At 42.4% G+C, this 21,017-nt stretch overlaps 1 protein-coding gene across 1 annotated transcript; it reads right to left on the bottom strand.

The window, feature by feature from the left end:
* Window positions 1–1,063: 1,063 nt before the first annotated feature.
* nubp1 (nucleotide binding protein 1 (MinD homolog, E. coli)) lies at window positions 1,064–18,188 on the bottom strand. The gene is made up of 11 exons (XM_029123739.2): window positions 18,083–18,188; window positions 17,416–17,520; window positions 17,121–17,254; window positions 12,871–12,939; window positions 12,740–12,772; window positions 10,466–10,556; window positions 9,783–9,937; window positions 9,552–9,662; window positions 8,923–9,025; window positions 6,333–6,416; window positions 1,064–2,079 (listed from the first exon to the last, which is right to left on the bottom strand). The coding sequence occupies exons 1-11, from the start codon at window positions 18,111–18,113 to the stop codon at window positions 2,027–2,029; spliced, it is 969 nt and encodes a 322-aa protein (XP_028979572.2). The 5' UTR covers window positions 18,114–18,188; the 3' UTR covers window positions 1,064–2,026.
* Between the last annotated feature and the right edge of the window lie 2,829 nt (window positions 18,189–21,017).

Below are 21,017 nucleotides of genomic sequence, written 5' to 3'. Positions count from 1 at the left end.
CACCAGCCACTTACATTCCAGGGGGTTTTGGAGGAGGCTGATTACAGATGCAGTTTCACATGTGGTTTTTTGTGGTCCTGAGCAGATTTAAGAGACGTCACAAACATTGGCCAGGGGATTTCACTTCGCTATTTAATAAACTGGAACAATAAAATTATTACACAACTAAGTGTCAATGATTCACTGGAAAACATATAGTATTACTCAATCTAACATCTACCTTACTGAGAATGATTTGGGGTGACATAAGCAACATACAGGCTGACATAGATGATGTTGTCCCCCTTGTTATATTATTAAGGTGGTTAGAGTCCCCCTTGTTATATTATTAAGGTGGTTAGAGTCTCCCTTGTTTTATTATTAAGGTGGTTAGTCTCCCTTGTTTTATTATTAAGGTGGTTAGAGTCTCCCTTGTTTTATTATTAGGTGGTTAGAGTCCCCCTTGTTTTATTATTAAGGTGGTTAGAATCTCCCTTGTTTTATTATTAGGTGGTTAGAGTCTCCCTTGTTTTATTATTAAGGTGGTTAGAGTCTCCCTTGTTATATTATTAAGGTGGTTAGAGTCTCCCTTGTTTTATTATTAAGGTGGTTAGAGTCTCCCTTGTTTTATTATTAAGGTGGTTAGAGTTTCCCTTGTTTTATTATTAAGGTGGTTAGAGTCTCCCTTGTTTTATTATTAAGGTGGTTAGAGTCTCCCTTGTTTTATTATTAGGTGGTTAGAGTCCCCCTTGTTATATTATTAAGGTGGTTAGAGTCTCCCTTGTTTTATTATTAAGGTGGTTAGAGTCTCCCTTGTTTTATTATTAAGGTGGTTAGAGTCTCCCTTGTTTTATTATTAAGGTGGTTAGAGTCTCCCTTGTTTTACTATTAAGGTGGTTAGAGTCCCCCTTGTTTTATTATTAAGGTGGTTAGTCTCCCTTGTTTTATTTATGTTTATATTCTAGTATTTGTTTTTAGTTTTTGTATTTATATATTTTAATTTTTCTACAACACTAGACCATTTCACATCCTAATGTTATAGATATGTTAGAATATAAGCAATGAAATAGTATAGACAAGATGATATTTGCATTATGTATAACTTTATTAGTCAACAGACAACTTACATGTTGAATGAAACAACATAGAAATGATAATGAATTAAGCCAACTATCAGATCAGAGTTTTGGGACTTTACAAACATAATCACAGCAATAATCTTCTCTCCCACATACAAACATGGAATCAATGTCTAAATCAATGATGAATAATATACACAATCAAGGTTGGTTCCCACCTGTCAACAATGACACTTACACAAGAAGGTTTACAACAGAGGTTTACAACAGAGGTTTACAACAGAGGTGCAGATATCCTGGTCTGTGTGCGCTTTATGATAAGACTTATGTAACTGTGGATGTTCAGGTCAAGGTTTGACTTGGACAGAAGACCAGGACTGACCGGAGCTCTGCTTCTCTTGCACATACATATGAATGCAGAATTATGAAAACATCATTAACTGCAGGTCTAGGGTCAGTTGTTTTGGTTCAGCTCATAATGATGAAAGGACCGATCACCTGGGACAAGAGATGCAAGCAAAGCTGACAAAATGGAAATGGTCTTGAGTTGGTTTTTGGTCAAACTATTCTAAAACATCAGTGACATGTCAGGGAAACCACAGCCCGTTTACTGGGAAAGAAAATCAGGACATATTTGAGTCATTCTTCCGAGAAAAACGCACTGTTAGTGCATATAGTCATTTCAATAGTGAATGCACTTTCAATGTCACAGTCATTTGTTTGAGCCATCCCTGTGGGAGTACTAAGGCAGGGCTCCTTGGGGAACTCCACATATTTCAGTTTTCAGCCCTGAACTAGGACACCTGATTCACCCATTAGAGACCTCGGTAATTACTTGAGAAGTTGAACGAATTGTATTAGCCATAAAATCCATGAAAGGGCTTGGGCCTTGGGGAGTGTCACCCATCCATACTCTCTATGTGATCTGGTCCTGGTTTCCAGAGCAAACTGGTGGCCCGGTCTGATTTCTAGTCAGCACTCTCGCCCTGCGTTCCTTCGGACAGGCAATAGGCTTGGATACCTGGGTACAGTGGAAGCAGAAAGGGAGGGTCGTGGATTTACAGGCCATGTACACATCTACAGTCTCAGTAAAGTATGTCCAGACCAATGGACATGAGTGGAGTTCTGGGTACAGTCCAGTGCAGAGTGAGGAGGATGAGTGAGGAGGACCGAGGGGGGGGCGAGGATGAGTGAGAGGAGGATGAGTGAGGGGGCCCGATGGGGGGGGCGAGAGGAGGATGAGTGAGGGGGCCTGGGGGGGGGGGGCGAGAGGATGAGTGAGAGGAGGATGAGTGAGGGGGCCCGAGGGGGGGGGGGGCGAGAGGAGGATGAGTGAGGGGGCCTGGGGGGGGGGGCGAAAGGATGAGTGAGAGGAGGATGAGTGAGGGGAGGATGAGTGAGGGGGCCCGAGGGGGGGGCGAAAGGATGAGTGAGGGGAGGATGAGTGAGGGGGCCCGAGGGGGGGAGTGAGAGGGGGGATGACAGGAGAGTAAAAGCTGAGTAAAGCTGCCTCTGGTTAGGTTAGTTCAGCATGGCAGATTGCAGATAGGGTGGTTAGTAATCTGTAATTTATTATTATTATTATTATTATTAGGGGTGCGACGGTACGCCTGACCAAAGTACGGTACGTATTGCGGTTCCAGGGTCACGGTATGGTATGTTTTCGGTACAGAGGGAAAGATTTGTTTTCTTAAAGATCAGTTTTTAGTTTAATTGGCAAACAATGCAACACGAACCAGGAACAGGAATAATATGAAACATACAATGCCTGATGGGGGCACAAATAATCAATAAAATTTATTTATAATCAAATGTATTTATAAAGCCCTTTTTACAACAGCAGTTGTCACAAAGTGCTTTACAGAGACACCCGGCCTTAAACCCCAAGGAGCAAACAACAGTAGTGTTGAAATTCAGTGGCTAGGAAAAACGTCCTAAGAAGGCCGAATTTTAGGAAGAAACCTAGAGAGGACCCAGGCTCAGAGGGGTGACCAGTCCTCTTCTGGCTGTGCCGGGTGAGATATTAAGAGTCCAATTGGAAAAATAAAAACATTTCTCTGGGCTAAATCCAGAGTCTATTTGATTCTAGACTAGGTCAGAAGTATGACCAGGTGGACAAGGACAGGGACAGCAACGGGCCCCCCAAACCAGGTACTCCGCAGGTGTGGACCAGGACCTCATCTCCTCCTAAAATGTAAAACTGGAGGAGACTGAGAAAAGTTAGAAGTGCATTCCTCATATCCCCCAGCACAATAATATAGCAGCGTAACACCTTGGAACTGAGACAGGGGGGTCTGGCGACACTGTGGCCCTACCCGGGGGAGGCCCCGGACAGGGCCCAACAGGCAGGAAATCAATTCACCCACATTGCCAGGCATCAACCAAAGGGACACCCACCAACCGCAACCCCCCTGAAATAAGAATACCAAAATGATGTTGATGTCAGCGTAAATGCGTTAGCATGTTCAAAATGTTAGCAGCGGCGTACATAACTTTTGTAGAGCAGTGGTGACATACAGTTAATGTTTTAACAACAATTCTCCGTCCATCCTTTCTGTAGTCCACTGGGAAGCCAAAATGCTGCAAAACTGGAGATTTGAATGAAGCTGGAGGACTTTGCAATATTGATTAATCACCACCAATTGGCGTTGCAGATCAAGCAGTGTTCTGCATTAGACTCACTAAGTTGGAAGAGTTATAAAAAATGCATACATTAATTATGACATGCGCAATGACTCTTATTTCATCAGAATAAATATATACAGAATATATTCATATCAATCTGATTTATGGTTGAATGAATATTTATTTTGAATTACATTTTTCATGTATTCGGGTTCTTGTGCGTACGGTGAATAGCACCCAGTACCGTACGGTTATGAATGTGTACCGTTGCAGGCCTAATTAATATTGATGCCTCTCCAGTACCATTACTAAAACACTGCCTTTGCAGTCTGATGTCTGTTTTCTCCAAAGAACCACCAGTAACTGTCTCTGCCTCTCCAAAAGAAGCACCAGTACCTGTCTGTCTGTCTCTCCAAAGGACCACCAGTACCTGTCTGTCTCTCCAAAGGACCACCAGTACTAGTCTCTCTCAGTTTCTCCAAAGGAGCTCCAGTACCTGTTTTTCTGTCTCTGCCTCTCCAAAGGACCACCATTACCTGTCTGTCTTGGCCTCTCCAAAGGAGCTCCAGTACCTGTCTGTCTGTCTGCCTCCCCAAAGGACCACCATTACCTGTCTGTCAATCTCAGGCTCTCCAAAGGAGCTCCAGTACCTGTCTGTCAATCTCAGCCTGTCCAAAGGAGCTCCAGTACCTGTCTGTAAATCTCAGCCTGTCCAAAGGAGCTCCAGTACCTGTCTGTCAATCTCAGCCTGTCCAAAGGAGCTCCAGTACCTGTCTGTCAATCTCAGCCTGTCCAAAGGAGCTCCAGTACCTGTCTGTCAATCTCAGCCTCTCCAAAGGAGCTCCAGTACTTGCTCTCAGATCCTTCTGTTACAGTTGAGGCTTCTGCACTCAGCAGTGAACAGCGGCTTGTTGCTGTGTAACGTAACAGTTTTTAATGGAAATGTTCATCACATACACTGATGTAGGACATGACCCTTGAACCCTCTCAATGGAGGTTTGAATTCATGTTTGCACTGTTTTCCATTAGGTTAAGAGGCAGATGAAGCGCATGTGTGTGGCTAGTTAAATACTGCGGTAGTAGTGTGATTATGCCTACGATTAAAACTAGATTTCATTTCCTGATATCATGGGTGTCATCTTTCTCACTTCCTTTTAAAGTGCCACAGTTCTCCTTTTCTTCCTTATAAACAGAATTTTAACATCTGTTTGTATGAGACTGTCTGTGTAGGCATGTGTCTCAGTGTGTGTAGGCATGTGTCTCAGTGTGTGTAGGCATGTGTCTCAGTGTGTGTCTCAGTGTGTGTAGGCATGTGTCTCAGTGTGTGTAGGCATGTGTCTCAGTGTGTGTAGGCATGTGTCTCAGTGTGTGTAGGCATGTGTCTCAGTGTGTGTAGGCATGTGTCTCAGTGTGTGTAGGCATGTGTCTCAGTGTGTGTGTCAGTGTGTGTAGGCACGTGTCTCAGTGTGTGTAGGCATGTGTCTCAGTGTGTGTAGGCATGTGTCTCAGTGTGTAGGCATGTGTCTCAGTGTGTGTAGGCATGTGTCTCAGTGTGTGTCTCAGTGTGTGTAGGCATGTGTCTCAGTGTGTGTCTCAGTGTGTGTAGGCATGTGTCTCAGTGTGTGTAGGCATGTGTCTCAGTGTGTGTAGGCATGTGTCTCAGTGTGTGTAGGCATGTGTCTCAGTGTGTGTGTCAGTGTGTGTAGGCATGTGTCTCAGTGTGTGTAGGCATGTGTCTCAGTGTGTGTAGGCATGTGTCTCAGTGTGTGTAGGCATGTGTCTCAGTGTGTGTCTCAGTGTGTGTAGGCATGTGTCTCAGTGTGTGTAGGCATGTGTCTCAGTGTGTGTAGGCATGTGTCTCAGTGTGTGTCTCAGTGTGTGTAGGCATGTGTCTCAGTGTGTGTCTCAGTGTGTGTAGGCATGTGTCTCAGTGTGTGTAGGCATGTGTCTCAGTGTGTGTAGGCATGTGTCTCAGTGTGTGTCTCAGTGTGTGTAGGCATGTGTCTCAGTGTGTGTCTCAGTGTGTGTAGGCATGTGTCTCAGTGTGTGTAGGCATGTGTCTCAGTGTGTGTAGGCATGTGTCTCAGTGTGTGTAGGCATGTGTCTCAGTGTGTGTGTCAGTGTGTGTAGGCATGTGTCTCAGTGTGTGTGTCAGTGTGTGTAGGCATGTGTCTCAGTGTGTGTGTCAGTGTGTGTAGGCACGTGTCTCAGTGTGTGTAGGCACGTGTCTCAGTGTGTGTAGGCACGTGTCTCAGTGTGTGTAGGCACGTGTCTCAGTGTGTGTCTCAGTGTGTGTAGGCATGTGTCTCAGTGTGTGTCTCAGTGTGTGTAGGCATGTGTCTCAGTGTGTGTCTCAGTGTGTGTAGGCACGTGTCTCAGTGTGTGTAGGCACGTGTCTCAGTGTGTGTAGGCATGTGTCTCAGTGTGTGTGTCAGTGTGTGTAGGCATGTGTCAGTGTGTGTGTTTGTGTTTCCATGAGTGTTAACTTGTTAGTGTTCCATGTGTTTATTTGTTAAGTGTTCCCTGCGTGTTTATTGGTTAGTGTTCTATGTGTGTTCATTTGTTAGTGTTCCGTGTGTGTTTATTAGTTAGTCTTCCATGTTTGCTTGGGTTCAGAGTGTGTCGGTTCATAATTTTTTCCATACTCACTTTGCACAACACTTCTGTAGGCAAGTGCAGCAGGGGATTCTGGAAATTCAGCCAGGAAGGACTTTCCCTCATCACAACTCTTACCTAAGAGAGGAGACAGAGAGAGTGATGCGATATGTAGTTCAGGGAGGGGTGGAATAAAAATAAAAATAAAAAAAAGAGAAAGCCCAAAGCAAAAGGGGAAGTGATTTGTCTGCAAAGTCTGACTGGTGGAAGACTAACACACACACACACACACACACACACACACACACACACACACACAAGCTCACACACACACACACACACACAAGCTCACACACACACACACACACACACACACACACACACACACACGCGTTCTGTATTGGGTCAGATAACTACAATTCCTAGAAACTGTCCAGCAAAAAATAAATTCCAAATATGCTGACAGGTGGAACAAAGACATTATTTTAATATGAGGGTCAGCTCATAGCTCAGAACAATTTTCCAACATATTGTACTTTTTGTTTGAAACAAAAGTTTGGCTTAAACTAAATCCAACAATTCGGTTGAAGTAGTTTCACAGCTTTTATTCGAGGGTATTTGTGTACATATGAACACTTTATTATTCCCTCTACTTCAGAGCAGCAAATGTATTGGGACAATTAGCTGGTGTTTCGGTTCAGTCAGAAGTTTTGCGACATCATGAATCCAGGCATGAGAGAGCTGTCGATTTCTAGCCTTGTGTAACGAGGACGCGCGCCACCCCTCCCGACGTGGTATTCGGCGTGCGTCATCGCCGGCCTTCTAGCCACGCCGCTCCTCCTCCCACGGCACTGTCATGTCTTGTTATTGCCCACACCTGGTGTCCATTCCCTCATTAGGTGGCATACATTAGTTCCTGTGTTTCCAGGTGTCTTTGTGTGGTATTGTTCTATGTCCTTTGACTGTATCGGAGAGTACGTTTGCACGCTTGTGCGCTTTTTTTTGCGTGCCATTTTTCTCTGTGTGTTAATACAAAGAAACGTCCATCGCCTCCCTGCATTTGGCTCGCCTTTTTTTCAACGCACTCCACTACACACACCTCGTGACACCTTGATTCTAGGCTTTGTGTTTGCCTTTGGAGTCCACTACTGGTGAATGTAAACATGAGGTGTCAATTAAAGTCAAGGAAGTCACAATGATGCTGAAAAATCTTTTTTCATCATGAGAAGACAAAAGGCTTACCAAAAACAACAGAGGAATGTAATTCAAAAGGAAAAAAGCACTGGTTACCTCAGAAATCGACATCGGTCAGGCAGGCCAAGGAAGACCTCTGCAGTGGATGGCCAAATGCCCACCATGACAATGAACAAAATCAAACTGAATGGAATGAATGTGGCCTGCGTGGGGTACAGAAACCTTGTCCTTTATCTCCACAGAGCCAAAATATACTCAGTGATGTGTTTCGGGTCCCTGCTATTGTGAAAATGGCCATGCAAACTGTTTTAAGTAAAAGCTAGGATCCAGTATCTCTATTCCAGTGTCGAGTGCAACTTACCAAGTAAACCTGTCTAATCTGTGATCTATAACATGTCAACAACTAGTCCAGGAACGCTCACAGAATCTCACAAAGTGAGTACACCCATCACATTTTTGCACAAATTTGATTATATATTTGAGTATACAGCTTGTATAAAGCTTGAGTATACAGCTTTGTACATTTGCTGTTCAATCTCTATATGCTACATTTGGGCCACATTCTACAGAACAACAACATTAACTACCACAGTCCTTCATGATATGCATTCTGGTATATAAAACATAAAAAATATCTGTATATTTCTTTCATGATATTTCTAATTATAAAAATGTATAAAAAGATAAGTCAACAAAACATTAGCATTTTAAACCAAACACTAATTAATACACCCCCAAGGGAACAAGGTGAATGGCTGGTCTGTCTTAGTTACTAGGAATGTGGTTGTTAAGTCATGGAATCACCCAATTGGCATCAGCATTTAAATTCCTTACCAGTACAGTCAAGGGCCCTGACCAGTACTGTCAGCCACCCGCTTGGCTTTCATGCAGACCAGGAGCTGATTCGAAACAGGTACACAACACTGCTCAACTCTTGACTACCCAACAGCATGTGCAAAGAGCTGCAAGGTAGTTATTTGTGCGGGTGCCAGATTACAAAACAACTGGCGGATGTGGAGTTTATAATGCGATACATTTTCTCTATCTGAAATTGTTTTGCAGTGGCCCAATCGGGACTAGTTTTATTAGTTCCGACTTGATTTTTAGTGGCCTGGGGCCAACAGGCCATCGGTACTGTCGAGTCCTGGAGGTTCTGGTGGAATGTAACAATCCGCGGATGACGGATGCTGCCGTAATTTAGACATCGAGACAGTGATTATCTCACAAAAGGACTGGCAAGTTTATCCAAGTGCCGGAGTGCAAGTATTAAGATACCGGGGAGGAGAGTCCCCCTGGAGGGTGGTTTGAGAATTGTAACAATCTGACTGCTTTTATTCTGTTGATTTTTATACTTTTTTTTCTCTTTTCTTTGTAAAGCCCATTGAATTGTTTCTATGTATGAATTATGCTATATAAATAAACCTGCTTGCTACAGACACACAGAATGTACCTATCCTGGGGTCCAGCGGGATGCGTCCTAACAGAGTCAGATTCATCTCTTCACACATCCTCTCTGCTCCTCCGGTTGTGGATGGAAAGATCTCCGACGTGTTCTGAGGGAGAACAAGAGTTCCACATTGCACATAAATTATGTGGTTTGTACTTATGAAAGTATTATATGTGCATTCACTGTTATATACAGTTGGTACATTCATAATAGTGTTATAGAAACCCTTTCATTTCTTTTGTCTATACAGGCCCTTCCCATGTCGATGGATGACAATGGGAGGTTAACCTGTGTGTCACCTCATATTTATACCCCAGTGAAACAGGATGTCACGGATTACCACATCTACACATCGAAGTTCTGTTCCGAAGAGATTTTCTAGGGGTGCCAATAACTGTAGCATGCATGTCTTTAAATAAAAATGTCTTGATGAGGAAACTGAAGGTTAGATTAACATCAGTTTCTGAGTGCAAGATCATACTGGTAGGCATCATTTTTTTTTTTTTATTAATATTTACATAGGGCGCATATTCTGAGGGACACTACAGTATATTTGTGACAGTGTTTCCATGTATATTCATATGTAACGTAAGTGTGTACTGTACAGGAGTGTCCTGACTGGTGTGTTGTACCTTGCATTTGGGACACACGAATCCACTCATGTTCTCGACCACTCCTATGATTGGCAGCTTGACCTTCCGACAGAAACGGATCTCCTTCCTTACATCTTGAAGAGAGACTTCCTGAAGGGGAGTGGTTAGTCTTTGACCTGCTTTCTACACTTTAACACTATTGGTTGCCTGACCGACCAGCTCAGGCCACCTGGTGGTCGTGATAATGTTCCACCTGGGTACCATAGTTACCTGCGGGGTAGTGATGATGACTGCGCCATCGATGTGGGCAGAGCTAAGGTACTGGACTATGGACAGGTGCTCGTCAGATGTGCCAGGGGGTGTGTCCACGACAAGGTAATCCAGATCCCCCCAATCAACATCCCTCAAGAACTGCTTGATCATCCCTGGCAGGAAGTGCAACATAACCAACAGCCAATCAGATCACAGTCCTATCAACACCATTAAAAACCTCTGTGCTGTGGAGACTAACAGGAATGTTCTCACCACGTCAAGAGCAAAACACCCGACTGCTTTCCAAACACACCACCCTGTTTCTAGATAAAACGGACTGCTTTCCAAACACACCACCCTGTTTCTAGATAAAACGGACCCATCGACCAGTGGCTGCACATTTACCAGATAACACACATTTCAATCTATTCACAGGCCAAGAAGTCGTCTCCCTAGTCCAAGCATTTCATTGACAATATGGGAAGGAGTCATTGCATGTTGCTGTGTGAAATGTCATAACCGTTGCGAAACAAATTTATAGCCGGCAGAATGTCATCACCAAAACTGGAGGGCCTCACAGACACACTCAGTTCTGAACAGGCACTTAGTGATGTGGTAAAAACTGCTGTATAACACACACACACACACACACACTTCTGTATTGGAACAATGCTTTATAAAATACACTGATAAGTAGTTACCATTCTTCTTGGGTCCTCTCCATATGACAGCATCATCAGGACTACTGAGCAGGAAGCCAATAGACATGACAGCAAGGTTGTCTTCTACATACTGACACACACACACACACACACACACACACACACACACACACACACATAAATCACAGGCCAAAAATGCAAACCGACATGAACAGGCAGAAATTCCAGGCATTGTTTCAAACAGCTGTCTCTTTCTTTCTTTCTTTACAAAAAGAAAATATTTGATTATAACTGTTCATGTGACAACACTGAAGAAATGACACTTTGCTACAATGTAAAGTAGTGAGTGTACAGCTTGTATAACAGTGTAAAGCAGTGTGAGTACACCCCTAAGTGAAAATGTCCAAATTGGGCCTAAGATGCCATTTTCCCTCTCCAGTGTCATGTGACTTGTTAGTGTCACTGGTGTGAATGCATGTGTGTTAAATTTGGTGTTATCGCTCTCACACTCCCTAATCCTGGTCACTGGAAGTTCAACATGGCACCTCATGGCAAAGAAATCTCTGAGGATCTGAAAATTAAAATTGTTGCTCTACATAAAGATGGCTTAGGCTATGAGAAGATTGCCAAGACCCTGAAACTGAGTTGCAGCACGGTGGCCAAGACCATACAACGGTTTAACAGGACAGGTTCCACTCAGAACAGGCCTCGCCATGGTCGACCAAAGAAGTTGAGTGCACATGCTCAGCGTCATATCCAGAGGTTGTCTTTGGGAAATTGACATATGAGTGCTGCCAGCATTGCTGCAGAGGTTGAATGGGGTGGGGGGTCAGCATGTCAGTGCTCAGACCATACGCCGCACACTGCATTAAAATTGGTTTGCATTGCTGTCGTCCCAGAAGGAAGCATCTTCTATAGATGATGCACAAGAAAGCCCACAAACAGTTTGCTGAAGACAAGCAGACTAAGGACATTGATTACTGGAACCATGTCCTGTGGTCGGATGAGACCAAGATAAACGTATTTGGTTCAGATTGTGTCAAGCGTGTGTGGCGGCAACCAGGTGAGGAGTACAAAGACAAGTGTGTCTTGCCTACAGTCAAGCATGGTGGTGGGAGTGTCATGGTCTGGGGCTGCATGAGTGCTGCCGGCACTGGGAAGCTACAGTTCATTGAGGGAACCATGAATGCCAACATGTACTGTGACATACTGAAGCAGAGCACGATCCCCTCCCTTCAGAGACTGGGCCTCAGGGCAGTATTCCAACATGATAACGACCCCAACACACACCTCCAAGACGACCACTGCCTTGCTAAAGAAGCTGAGGGTAAAGGTGATGGACAGCCAAGCATGTCTCCAGACCAAAACCCCATCGAGCATCTGTGGGGCATCCTCAAACGGAAGTTGGAGGAGCGCAAGGTCTATAACATCCACCAGGTCTGTGATGTCATCATGGAGGAGTGGAAGAGGACTCCAGTGGCAACCTGTGAAGCTCTGGTGAACTCCATGCCTAAGAGGGTTAAGGCAGTGCTGGAAAATAATGGTAGCCACACAAAATATTGACACTTCTGGCCCAATTTGGACATTTTCACTTAGGGATGTATAACCCCCTGAATGCACAGAGAATTATGACTCGTGCATGCATTGTACATTAATAGTAAACATCTGTCATACCACAATTAAATTGTTGATGAATAAAATGTTTTTGAAAACTCTGTAACTTTAGTTGCATCATATTTACTACATGAGTTTCTGAGACCTCTACATCGTAAAGCAGTCATGTAAAAAAGTTAGCTGGTGGAAACGGTTTTAAAAATGTCAACTAATGTTGGCCACACCCATGTATCAACCACTGTGGTTGAAACATTTTCTAAATCTGTCTATAAGCCACGGTTCATAAAAGGGAAATGATGGTAGAAAATATTTCCTAAGTGTTATTTCAACCTGTTAGTAGGGAGACTTATTTTTTCCCAAAGATTAAGATAACAGGACTGAAACACATACAGAAAGAAAGAATGAAACTGGCATATCAGTGACATAATTAATGAGGAAATCCATTCTGAATTCGATAACATAACTTTTAAAAACTGTGCCCAGGGAACTGATATAACGGAATGGAGGACAGAACCATTCAAAAGGGGCATGTATTTTTCCAAAAACAATAACATTTCTCAGTTTCAACATTTGATATGTTGTCTTTGTACTATTTTCAATTAAATATAGGGATACATGATTGGCACATTCTGTTTCTATTTGCATTTTACACAGCATCCAAACTTTTTGGGAAACGGGGTTGTAGAAGGTAAGACATACCACAGGAGACCATCCAGATCCACTCTGATGAACCTACAGACACAGAAAACCAGGGTAATGACACAACTGGCCTATAAATGCATCACACAGACATCTAAACTCACAGAGATGGAGGCAGAGGGGGTCTGTACCTGTTCTCCCTCCACGCCCATGATCCTGGGGATGGATGGACCACAGATATCTACATCCAGGAGAGCCACCTGAAAGTCACACACACACACACACACACACAGGTATTTATGTCAGAAGTGTGTCCTTCCACTGAACCGTAGCGGAATGTGTGTCGTCCCTGTGGAAACAGCCAGTCACTCCCCTCTCCCACCGCATGGAGCGGCAGTGAGGCCATGTTGAAACTCAATGGGTTTAAAACGCAGAGTTTAGAGTCACCTAGTGGACAAAAGTGATATCACACAAAGCCAGAGAAAGGACTCAAACTGGCCCAAATTTCAGGTGTGCCTCATCAAAGGTAGATGCTGATGTAGGAAAGGGCATATTCACTACAATGTACACATTATATATGATTTATAAGACATTTCTATGTGGTCATTGAGGAGCAAGGTGAGGTAAAGTTGTGATTTTCCTAAGAGGGACTTAAATAAGCTGGAAGCAAACTGGTCTTGTTTACAGGGGGGGGGGGGGGGGGGGGGCAGTTAATTAGAGAGTAAAGACAACAGTGTTTAACATTGCTAAGACAATATTTTCCTGCGCTTGAGCAAACAGCCTTGTTGAGTTGCATGCAAGCATCTAAGCCACCCTCCTACAACACGGCATGTACATGGAAAATACAGATGAAGTGCTTGAGTACTGAAATTATCCTTCAAAGCCCACAGCGGTTGATAGGATCCTTCTGGACCCCAGCCTAAACAGCTGTTCCCATCCAGCAGAAGAATAAAAACAATTGGGAATCAGACACTTCTCTTTAAATGCTTGGTATAACCCTTGAACCTGCTACTGACACATTTTAAATGTTGTGTATGAACCTTAAACCTGCTACTGACCCATTTTAAATGTTGTGTATGAACCTTAAACCTGCTACTGACCCATTTTAAATGTTGTGTATGAACCTTAAACCTGCTACTGACCCATTTTAAATGTTGTGTATGAACCTTAAACCTGCTACTGACCCATTTTAAATGTTGTGTATGAACCTTAAACCTGCTACTGACCCATTTTAAATGTTGTGTATGAACCTTAAACCTGCTACTGACCCATTTTAAATGTTGTGTATGAACCTTAAACCTGCTACTGACCCATTTTAAATGTTGTGTATGAACCTTAAACCTGCTACTGACCCATTTTAAATGTTGTGTATGAACCTTAAACCTGCTACTGACCCATTTTAAATGTTGTGTATGAACCTTAAACCTGCTACTGACAAATTTAAATGTGTATAAACCTTAAAACTAATACTTCAGTTGTGGTTAAAATTTTCCCTTTAGCAAAAGCCACAAACTTAGATGATTTAAACCTTGGCATAAATGTAGTACAGGTGGCTTGTCTCTCTCACTAAGATGGCCTTGATAAATGCTTGGATCAGATGTGCATTGGACAATATTTTACTATCCAAATAGTATGTGCTATTATTCAAATAGTATTCAGTTAACTGAAATACATGTTTTTAAAAACTACCAATGCTCCAAGGGTATGCAAACTTTTGAGCACAACTGTATATGATGCGTCATTCTGACTGACTGGACCCCACCATACTATAGTGCTTTGTTTGACGATTGTAAACAGCAAACACGTGTGAAGGAGCGCATGTCAAAAAAACAAATCTTTTTTCAATGTCATAGTTTATCATGGGTAAACATTTGAGATTGGAATTTTAATAGTATTTAGAAAATTAACATTCAAGTCTATATATTTCAACAACAAAAAATACAGCCAGGGCCACAAAAATGCCTGAATAATGACCAGGCCCCTTCCTCTCCTGACTGAAATCCTATTGAGAATTTGTAGGCCCTTCTCAAACGTGAGATTAACAGTCAGGGAAGACAATACACCTCTTCGAACAGCATTTGGGAGGCTGTGGTTGCTGCTTCAGTGAAAGTTGATTGTAAACAGATCAAGAAACTGACAGACTCCATGGATGGAAGGCTCATGGCAGTTATTGAAAAGAGGGTGGTTATATCGGTCATTGAATATTGTTATCGTTTTGGAAAAATACACAATGTTTCAAATAATTTGGGACAGGTGCATGTTTACTACAGTGTTGCATCACCTCTTCTTTTAACAATACACTCTAAGCGCTGGGGAACTGAGAAGACCAATTGGCATAGTTTTGAAAGTGAAATGCTTTTCCCATTCTCGCTTGATATAGGGTTTCAGCTGCTCAACAGTTCGGGGTCTCCTTTCTTGTATTTTTCATTTCACAATGCGCCAAATGTTTTCAGTGAGTGACAGGTCTGGACTGCAGGCAGGGCAGTTTAGCACCCAGACTCATTTACTACAGAGCCATGTTGAAAAATGAATTAGGGTTAGGGTTAGTAATTACAATAACCTGGTTGCATATGTGTTAGGGTTAGGGTGTGTGCACACCCTCTTATAACTGGGGATGTGGGTGTGTTCAGAATTAACCAATCACATTCAAACTCATGTTAAATAGAAGTCATTACACACCTTCCATCATTTAAGGTGACTCTGATTAATCACAAATAAAGTTCAGCTGCTATAGTAGGATTTTCTTAGTTGCATCTCAGAGCAAAAGCCATGGTCCGCAGCGAGCTTCCAAAGCATCACTGTTGAAACATATCAGTCAGGAGAAGGGTACAAAATTTCCAAAGCATTAGATTTACCATGGAACACAGTGAAGACAGTCATCATCAAGTGGAGAAAATATGGCAAAAACAGAGACAAGAACTGGACGTTCCGCCAAAATTTATGAAAAGACGAGAAGAAAACGGGTCAGGGAGTCCAAGAGGCCTACAATAACATTAAAGCAACTGAAGGAATTTCGGGCAAGTACTGGCTGTGTGCTACATGTGACAACAATCTCCCGTATTCTTCATAAGAATGGGCTATGGGGTAGGGTGGCAAGACGGAAGCCTTTTCTTACAAAGAAAAACATCCAAGCCTGGCTGAAGTTTGCAAAAACAAACATCAAGTCTCCCAAAAGCACGTGGGAAAATGTGTTATGGTCTGATGAAACCAAGGTTGAACTTTTTGCCATAATTCCAAAAGTTATGTTTGGCACAACAACAAAACTGCACATCACCCAAAGAACACCATACCCACAGTGAAGCATGGCGGTGGCAGCATCATGCTTTGGGGCTGTTTTTCTTCAGCTGGACCCAGGGCCTTAGTCACGGTGGAGGGAATTATGAACAGTTCCAAATACCGGGCAATTTTGGCACAAAACCTTCAGGTGTCCGTCAGAAAGCTGATGATGAAGTTCACCTTTCAGCACGACGACCCAAAGCACACATCCAAATACACAAAAGCATGGCTTCACCAGAAGAAGAGTAACGTTTTGGAATGGCCCAGCCAGAACCCAGACCAGAATCCAATTGAACATCTGTGGGGTGATCTGAAGAGGACTGTGCACAGGAGATGTCCTCGCAATCTGACAGATTTGGAGCCCTTTTGCAAAGAACAGTGGGCAAATATTTCCACGTCAAGATGTGCCATGCTAATAGACTCCTACCCAAAAAGACTGAGTGCTGTAATATAATCAAAAGGTGCTTCAACAAAGTATTAGTTTATGGGTGTGCACACTTATGCAACCAGGTTATTGAGTTTTTAATTTTTCCCCCTCAAAGATTTCAGTTTGTTTTTCAATTGAATTGTTCAAATTATAGGTCACATTAAAGGTGGAAACATTTCTGACATGATTTATTTTTGTCTCATTCTTTTACATCAAAAGAACCTGGAATTGGGGTGTGTAGACTTTATATTCAGTGTATGTTGCTCCAAAACCTGTATATATTGTTCAGCATTAATGGTGCCTTCACAGATGTGCAAGTCACCCATGCCATGTGCACTAATGCAACCCCATCACAGATGCTGGCTTTTGAAATGTGCACTGATCAGAAACGTGTTGCTGGCATCAAATTCAAGGTGGGCTTATATTTTTCAAACAACAATAAAAAAATCAGTTGTTGTCTCAGTTTCAACATTTGAAATGTTGTCTATTTGAATATAGGGTTTAAATAATTTGCACATCATTGCATTCTGTTTTTATTTCCATTTTACGCAGCATCCCAACGTTTTTGGGAAACGGGGTCATATAATGTCACAGTTTATTATCCATGACCAAAATCTGTCATGTAATGGGTGATAATGGCAGTCCTCCGACAACTGTTAAATATGTTACAGACCATCACCATAGGAAACGGAACGACAGAAAGACAGAGGACAGAAGCGGGGGAGAGGGGAGGTGTACCTCTTTATTGCTATCACCAGCCAGGGCGTGGGCCAGGTGGGCGCTGAAGGTACTCTTCCCCACACCTCCTTTCCCAGACAGGACCAGGATCTTATGTTTGACTGACAACATCTTCACTGCTATCTCCTCTATGGCTGTGGAAACAAGGGGCGGAGGAGGCATTTATAAAGGCAACAAAAAAAAGTCCCAAAGACATCAACAATAAACATTAAAAACAGAGATGTTGAGAGAAAGTGGGAGAAAAGGTTTGAGAAAAAGAAATAACAACGGGGTAGAGAGAGGGAGACAGCCCTACCTGGGTCAGGTGCTTTGGTGGCACCGGAGGCACAGAGGTTCTGGTTGGGACAGCCCTGGCATGATGACGTCTTTCCTGCCTGCTCGCTGGATGTACCAGGGCAGTCTGAACACAGCAACCAATCAGTATCCACCCACTCAGATAATCAAGTTAACATTTTCTAATCCAAAGGCTTATTTTTCACCTTTAGACAACTAACTGGCTAGCTAGATAAACTTTGATGGATAATTAATTTCACATATCGGACTGACAGCAGAATGTTTTGGTAGTTCATATGATAAAGTTACAGAAATCCAACCGCAAACACAAAATGATCATGAAATGTAAAGTACTTATCTAGTTATCTAAAAGTTAGCTTAGCTAGATTCAGCCAAATAACTGCTTGATAAAATAGATGTTCACAGAAAAACATTTCAGTGGATCTATCAAACTGGTTTGGCAATTGTCTACTGTAATAATGGCACCGGATATTTCATGGCAAAAAACAGCGAGCTATACAGTACTCCAACCAGCTAATGGCTAACTTTATGATACTCTTCGTTTACTGAGAAAACAGACTCGACTTCACTAATATCAGACGATAAAATTCTATACGCTTCAAACAATGTTATATAAAAAACACTTGTCTGTAGGCTGTCCTTTAACTTCTCATTAACTTTAAACTCACGCTGTGGGGCATCGCTTGGAACATCCGCCATTTTTTGTGTTGTTCAATAGACGTTCCATCCCATAAGAAAATACACCATCTGTCAAAGGTTCCGCATACGCACAGTAAAACCAAACTTACCTGGCCAGAGCCTGATAAGATGTGCCCAGGGACCAAACTAAAAAGTGTCACGATTCATGTCATGTCTGTTTTTCATGGTAACTACTATTCATATATTGTACAGTAAATTGTCAAATAATATGTTTTTATTCTAACCACAATTGTTAACAGGAAATACGGTACTCGGCAACAAACTAGGCTATACAATTTTAATAGCTTATTTAATTTGTATTACATGTTCACGTGCTGTTAAATCTGAGAGATTAGATCACAGTAGGTCGATGCTCGCACTTGGCACAAATATGGAACACATTGCTCTGGGCACAGGAAAAAAACGGGATGACAGCTGGGTAGGCTGTGAGCTTTCACCTTCGTTGACAACTCATCACAGGTGCTTTAGGGCATGCGGAGGGAACACAACATTTGTTTGCCCGAATCTGCCCCGTGAGGCAATTCGATCCAGCACAAATACCTCACCAGCCCATTCTGATACATCTGAATTAAAATGATTTAGACATTATGGTATATTATGGAATGTATGAATGATTTAACTACTGCCCTTTAACAGCCTGCAAAAAATGTATGATCAACAAATTACAGAACAAATGTGGCCCTCCATTTCATTTCAAAATCAGGATGTGGCCCCTGAGCCAAAATGTTTTTCTAATTAGATGGTTTATATGAAGGGTTCTGTAGTTAGATGGTTTATATGAAGGTTCTCTAGTTAGATGGTTTATATGAAGGGTTCTCTAGTTAGATGGTTTATATGAAGGGTTCTCTAGTTAGATGGTTGATATGAAGGGTTCTCTAGTTAGATGGTTTATATGAAGGGTTCTCTAGTTAGATGGTTTATATGAAGGGTTCTCTAGTTAGATGGTTGATATGAAGGGATCTCTAGTTAGATGGTTTATATGAAGGGTTCTCTAGTTAGATGGTTTATATGAAGGGTTCTCTAGTTAGATGGTTTATATGCAGGGTTCTCTAGTTAGATGGTTGATATTTAGGGTTCTTTTGGTTGTTAGATACAGAAGAGAGATAGCGCATGTCACCTCTGGTGTCCTTTCTCCTCTTTCTCATTTCTCCTTTCTTCTCCCCTTCTCTGTTCTATCACCGCTGTGTCATGAAACTAGAGTCTGCTGATCAAGTCTGCAAGCTATAGTTCACCCACCCTGCCCAAAAACAAACCCATGAGAATTAAACTGAGCCAGAAGTCTAAAATTAACCCAAAAGTGTTTAACTAACCCATAACACTAAAACTAAGCCAGAAGTCTAAAACAAACCCCTAACACTCCACTAGGGGGCAGCAGTGATTCAGGCCTGTCAGGAGCAGCTGGGGAGAGTCAAGGCCAACATCTAGAAACAGCTAGAGACTGGTGGTGGAAGTGTGTGTTCCAGGCTAACTGGAATCTCCCAGGTGAGTGGTAGTCAGATCTTTATGGTGTATGTAAATCTGAAATTGAACACAAGTGTGTGGGGTTTTCTCAGGTCAAATGGTGACCTGATGCTGGAGAAGGATCTGGCCAGTGTAAAATGTCAATAATATTTATTTTATAAAACTATTTTTGTATCAGCAGTTATCATAAAAACTTTGTACACATACCCAGTCAGACACCCCAAAGAACCCCAGGCAGAGTCGAGGCGCAAAGTCCAAAACTGAACTGGGAAAAGCAGGAAAAACAAACAAACCATGAGACAGGGATGCACAACGCTACATATTGTAGAAACCAAAACAAAGACCGACAAGATACACTGGAGAAACAGGAACTTAATTAGTGTCAGCGATGAGAGAAAACAGGTGCAGCCAATAATTAATGAAAACAGGTGTCCGCTATGAACTGAGGGAGAGAGGGCGCTGGATTCACTGGCACCGCAGGCTGCCATGCCAGCACCTCACACAAATAAATGAGGGAAAGAGAGAAATAAAAATGGAAGGAAGAGAGAAAGAGGAATAGTGAGATTGAGGGAGGGAGGGAGGGTAGTTGAGAGAAAGAGGAATAGTGAGATTGAGGGAGAGGTAGATTGAGGTGGAGGGAGAGCTAAGGATACAGAAATGATGATGGAGAGAGAGAAAGGGAGGGAGAGAGAACAAGAAAGAGAGAAAGAGAGTGAGAGCAAAGGAGAGAGGGGGGAGGAAGAGAGAGAGATTTATTTGGTTCTGGCTGTGGTTGTTAATCTTCAAACAGTAGTGTGACGGACTGATTTGATTGGTTGTCGACTCTGACATGAGTGATCCTATTGGTGTTCAGCTTAGATGATTGGTGGACTGATGGTCATTTGTCATCCACAAATTCACAACCAGATTCTACTGTGTGTGAGTGTGTATATGTTGTCACAGGGACAAAATAGACAACAGAGTGTGTGTATCTGTGTGTGTGTGTGTGTGTGTGTGTGTGTGGGTGTATTATGCCTATTTAGGTGTGTAATGGGATATGTGCACTAATGCCCCACCCATTTCAAACTGACTACACACACACACACATACACACACACACACGTACACAGAGGTTGTGGTTCAGGTTTTAACACCCTCAGGCCAAATGAAAATAACATAAAGAACTGTTGAAAAATGCTTCTTTCACTTCTCTTCCCTCCAACTGTATATTCAAAACCACAAAAGACCTCAAATCATGTTAGAAAATTCTACGTACAACATACCAATCATTTAGATTATACTTGATAGAATATACTAGTCATTATGTACAAATCATGATAGAATATATTAGGAATTATGTAACAGTTATAATATTGAATATATTAATCATGACAGAATATACTAATCTTAATAATAATAATTATTATTATTATAATAATAGTAACATGTTTCCAGAAAGGTTGT

The sequence above is a fragment of the Esox lucius genome, chromosome 11 (genome assembly GCF_011004845.1).
Source record: "Esox lucius isolate fEsoLuc1 chromosome 11, fEsoLuc1.pri, whole genome shotgun sequence".
Lineage (NCBI taxonomy): Eukaryota > Metazoa > Chordata > Actinopteri > Esociformes > Esocidae > Esox > Esox lucius.
Note: the sequence above shows the minus strand (reverse complement) of the source record. Positions and strands in the feature narration are given on the sequence as shown.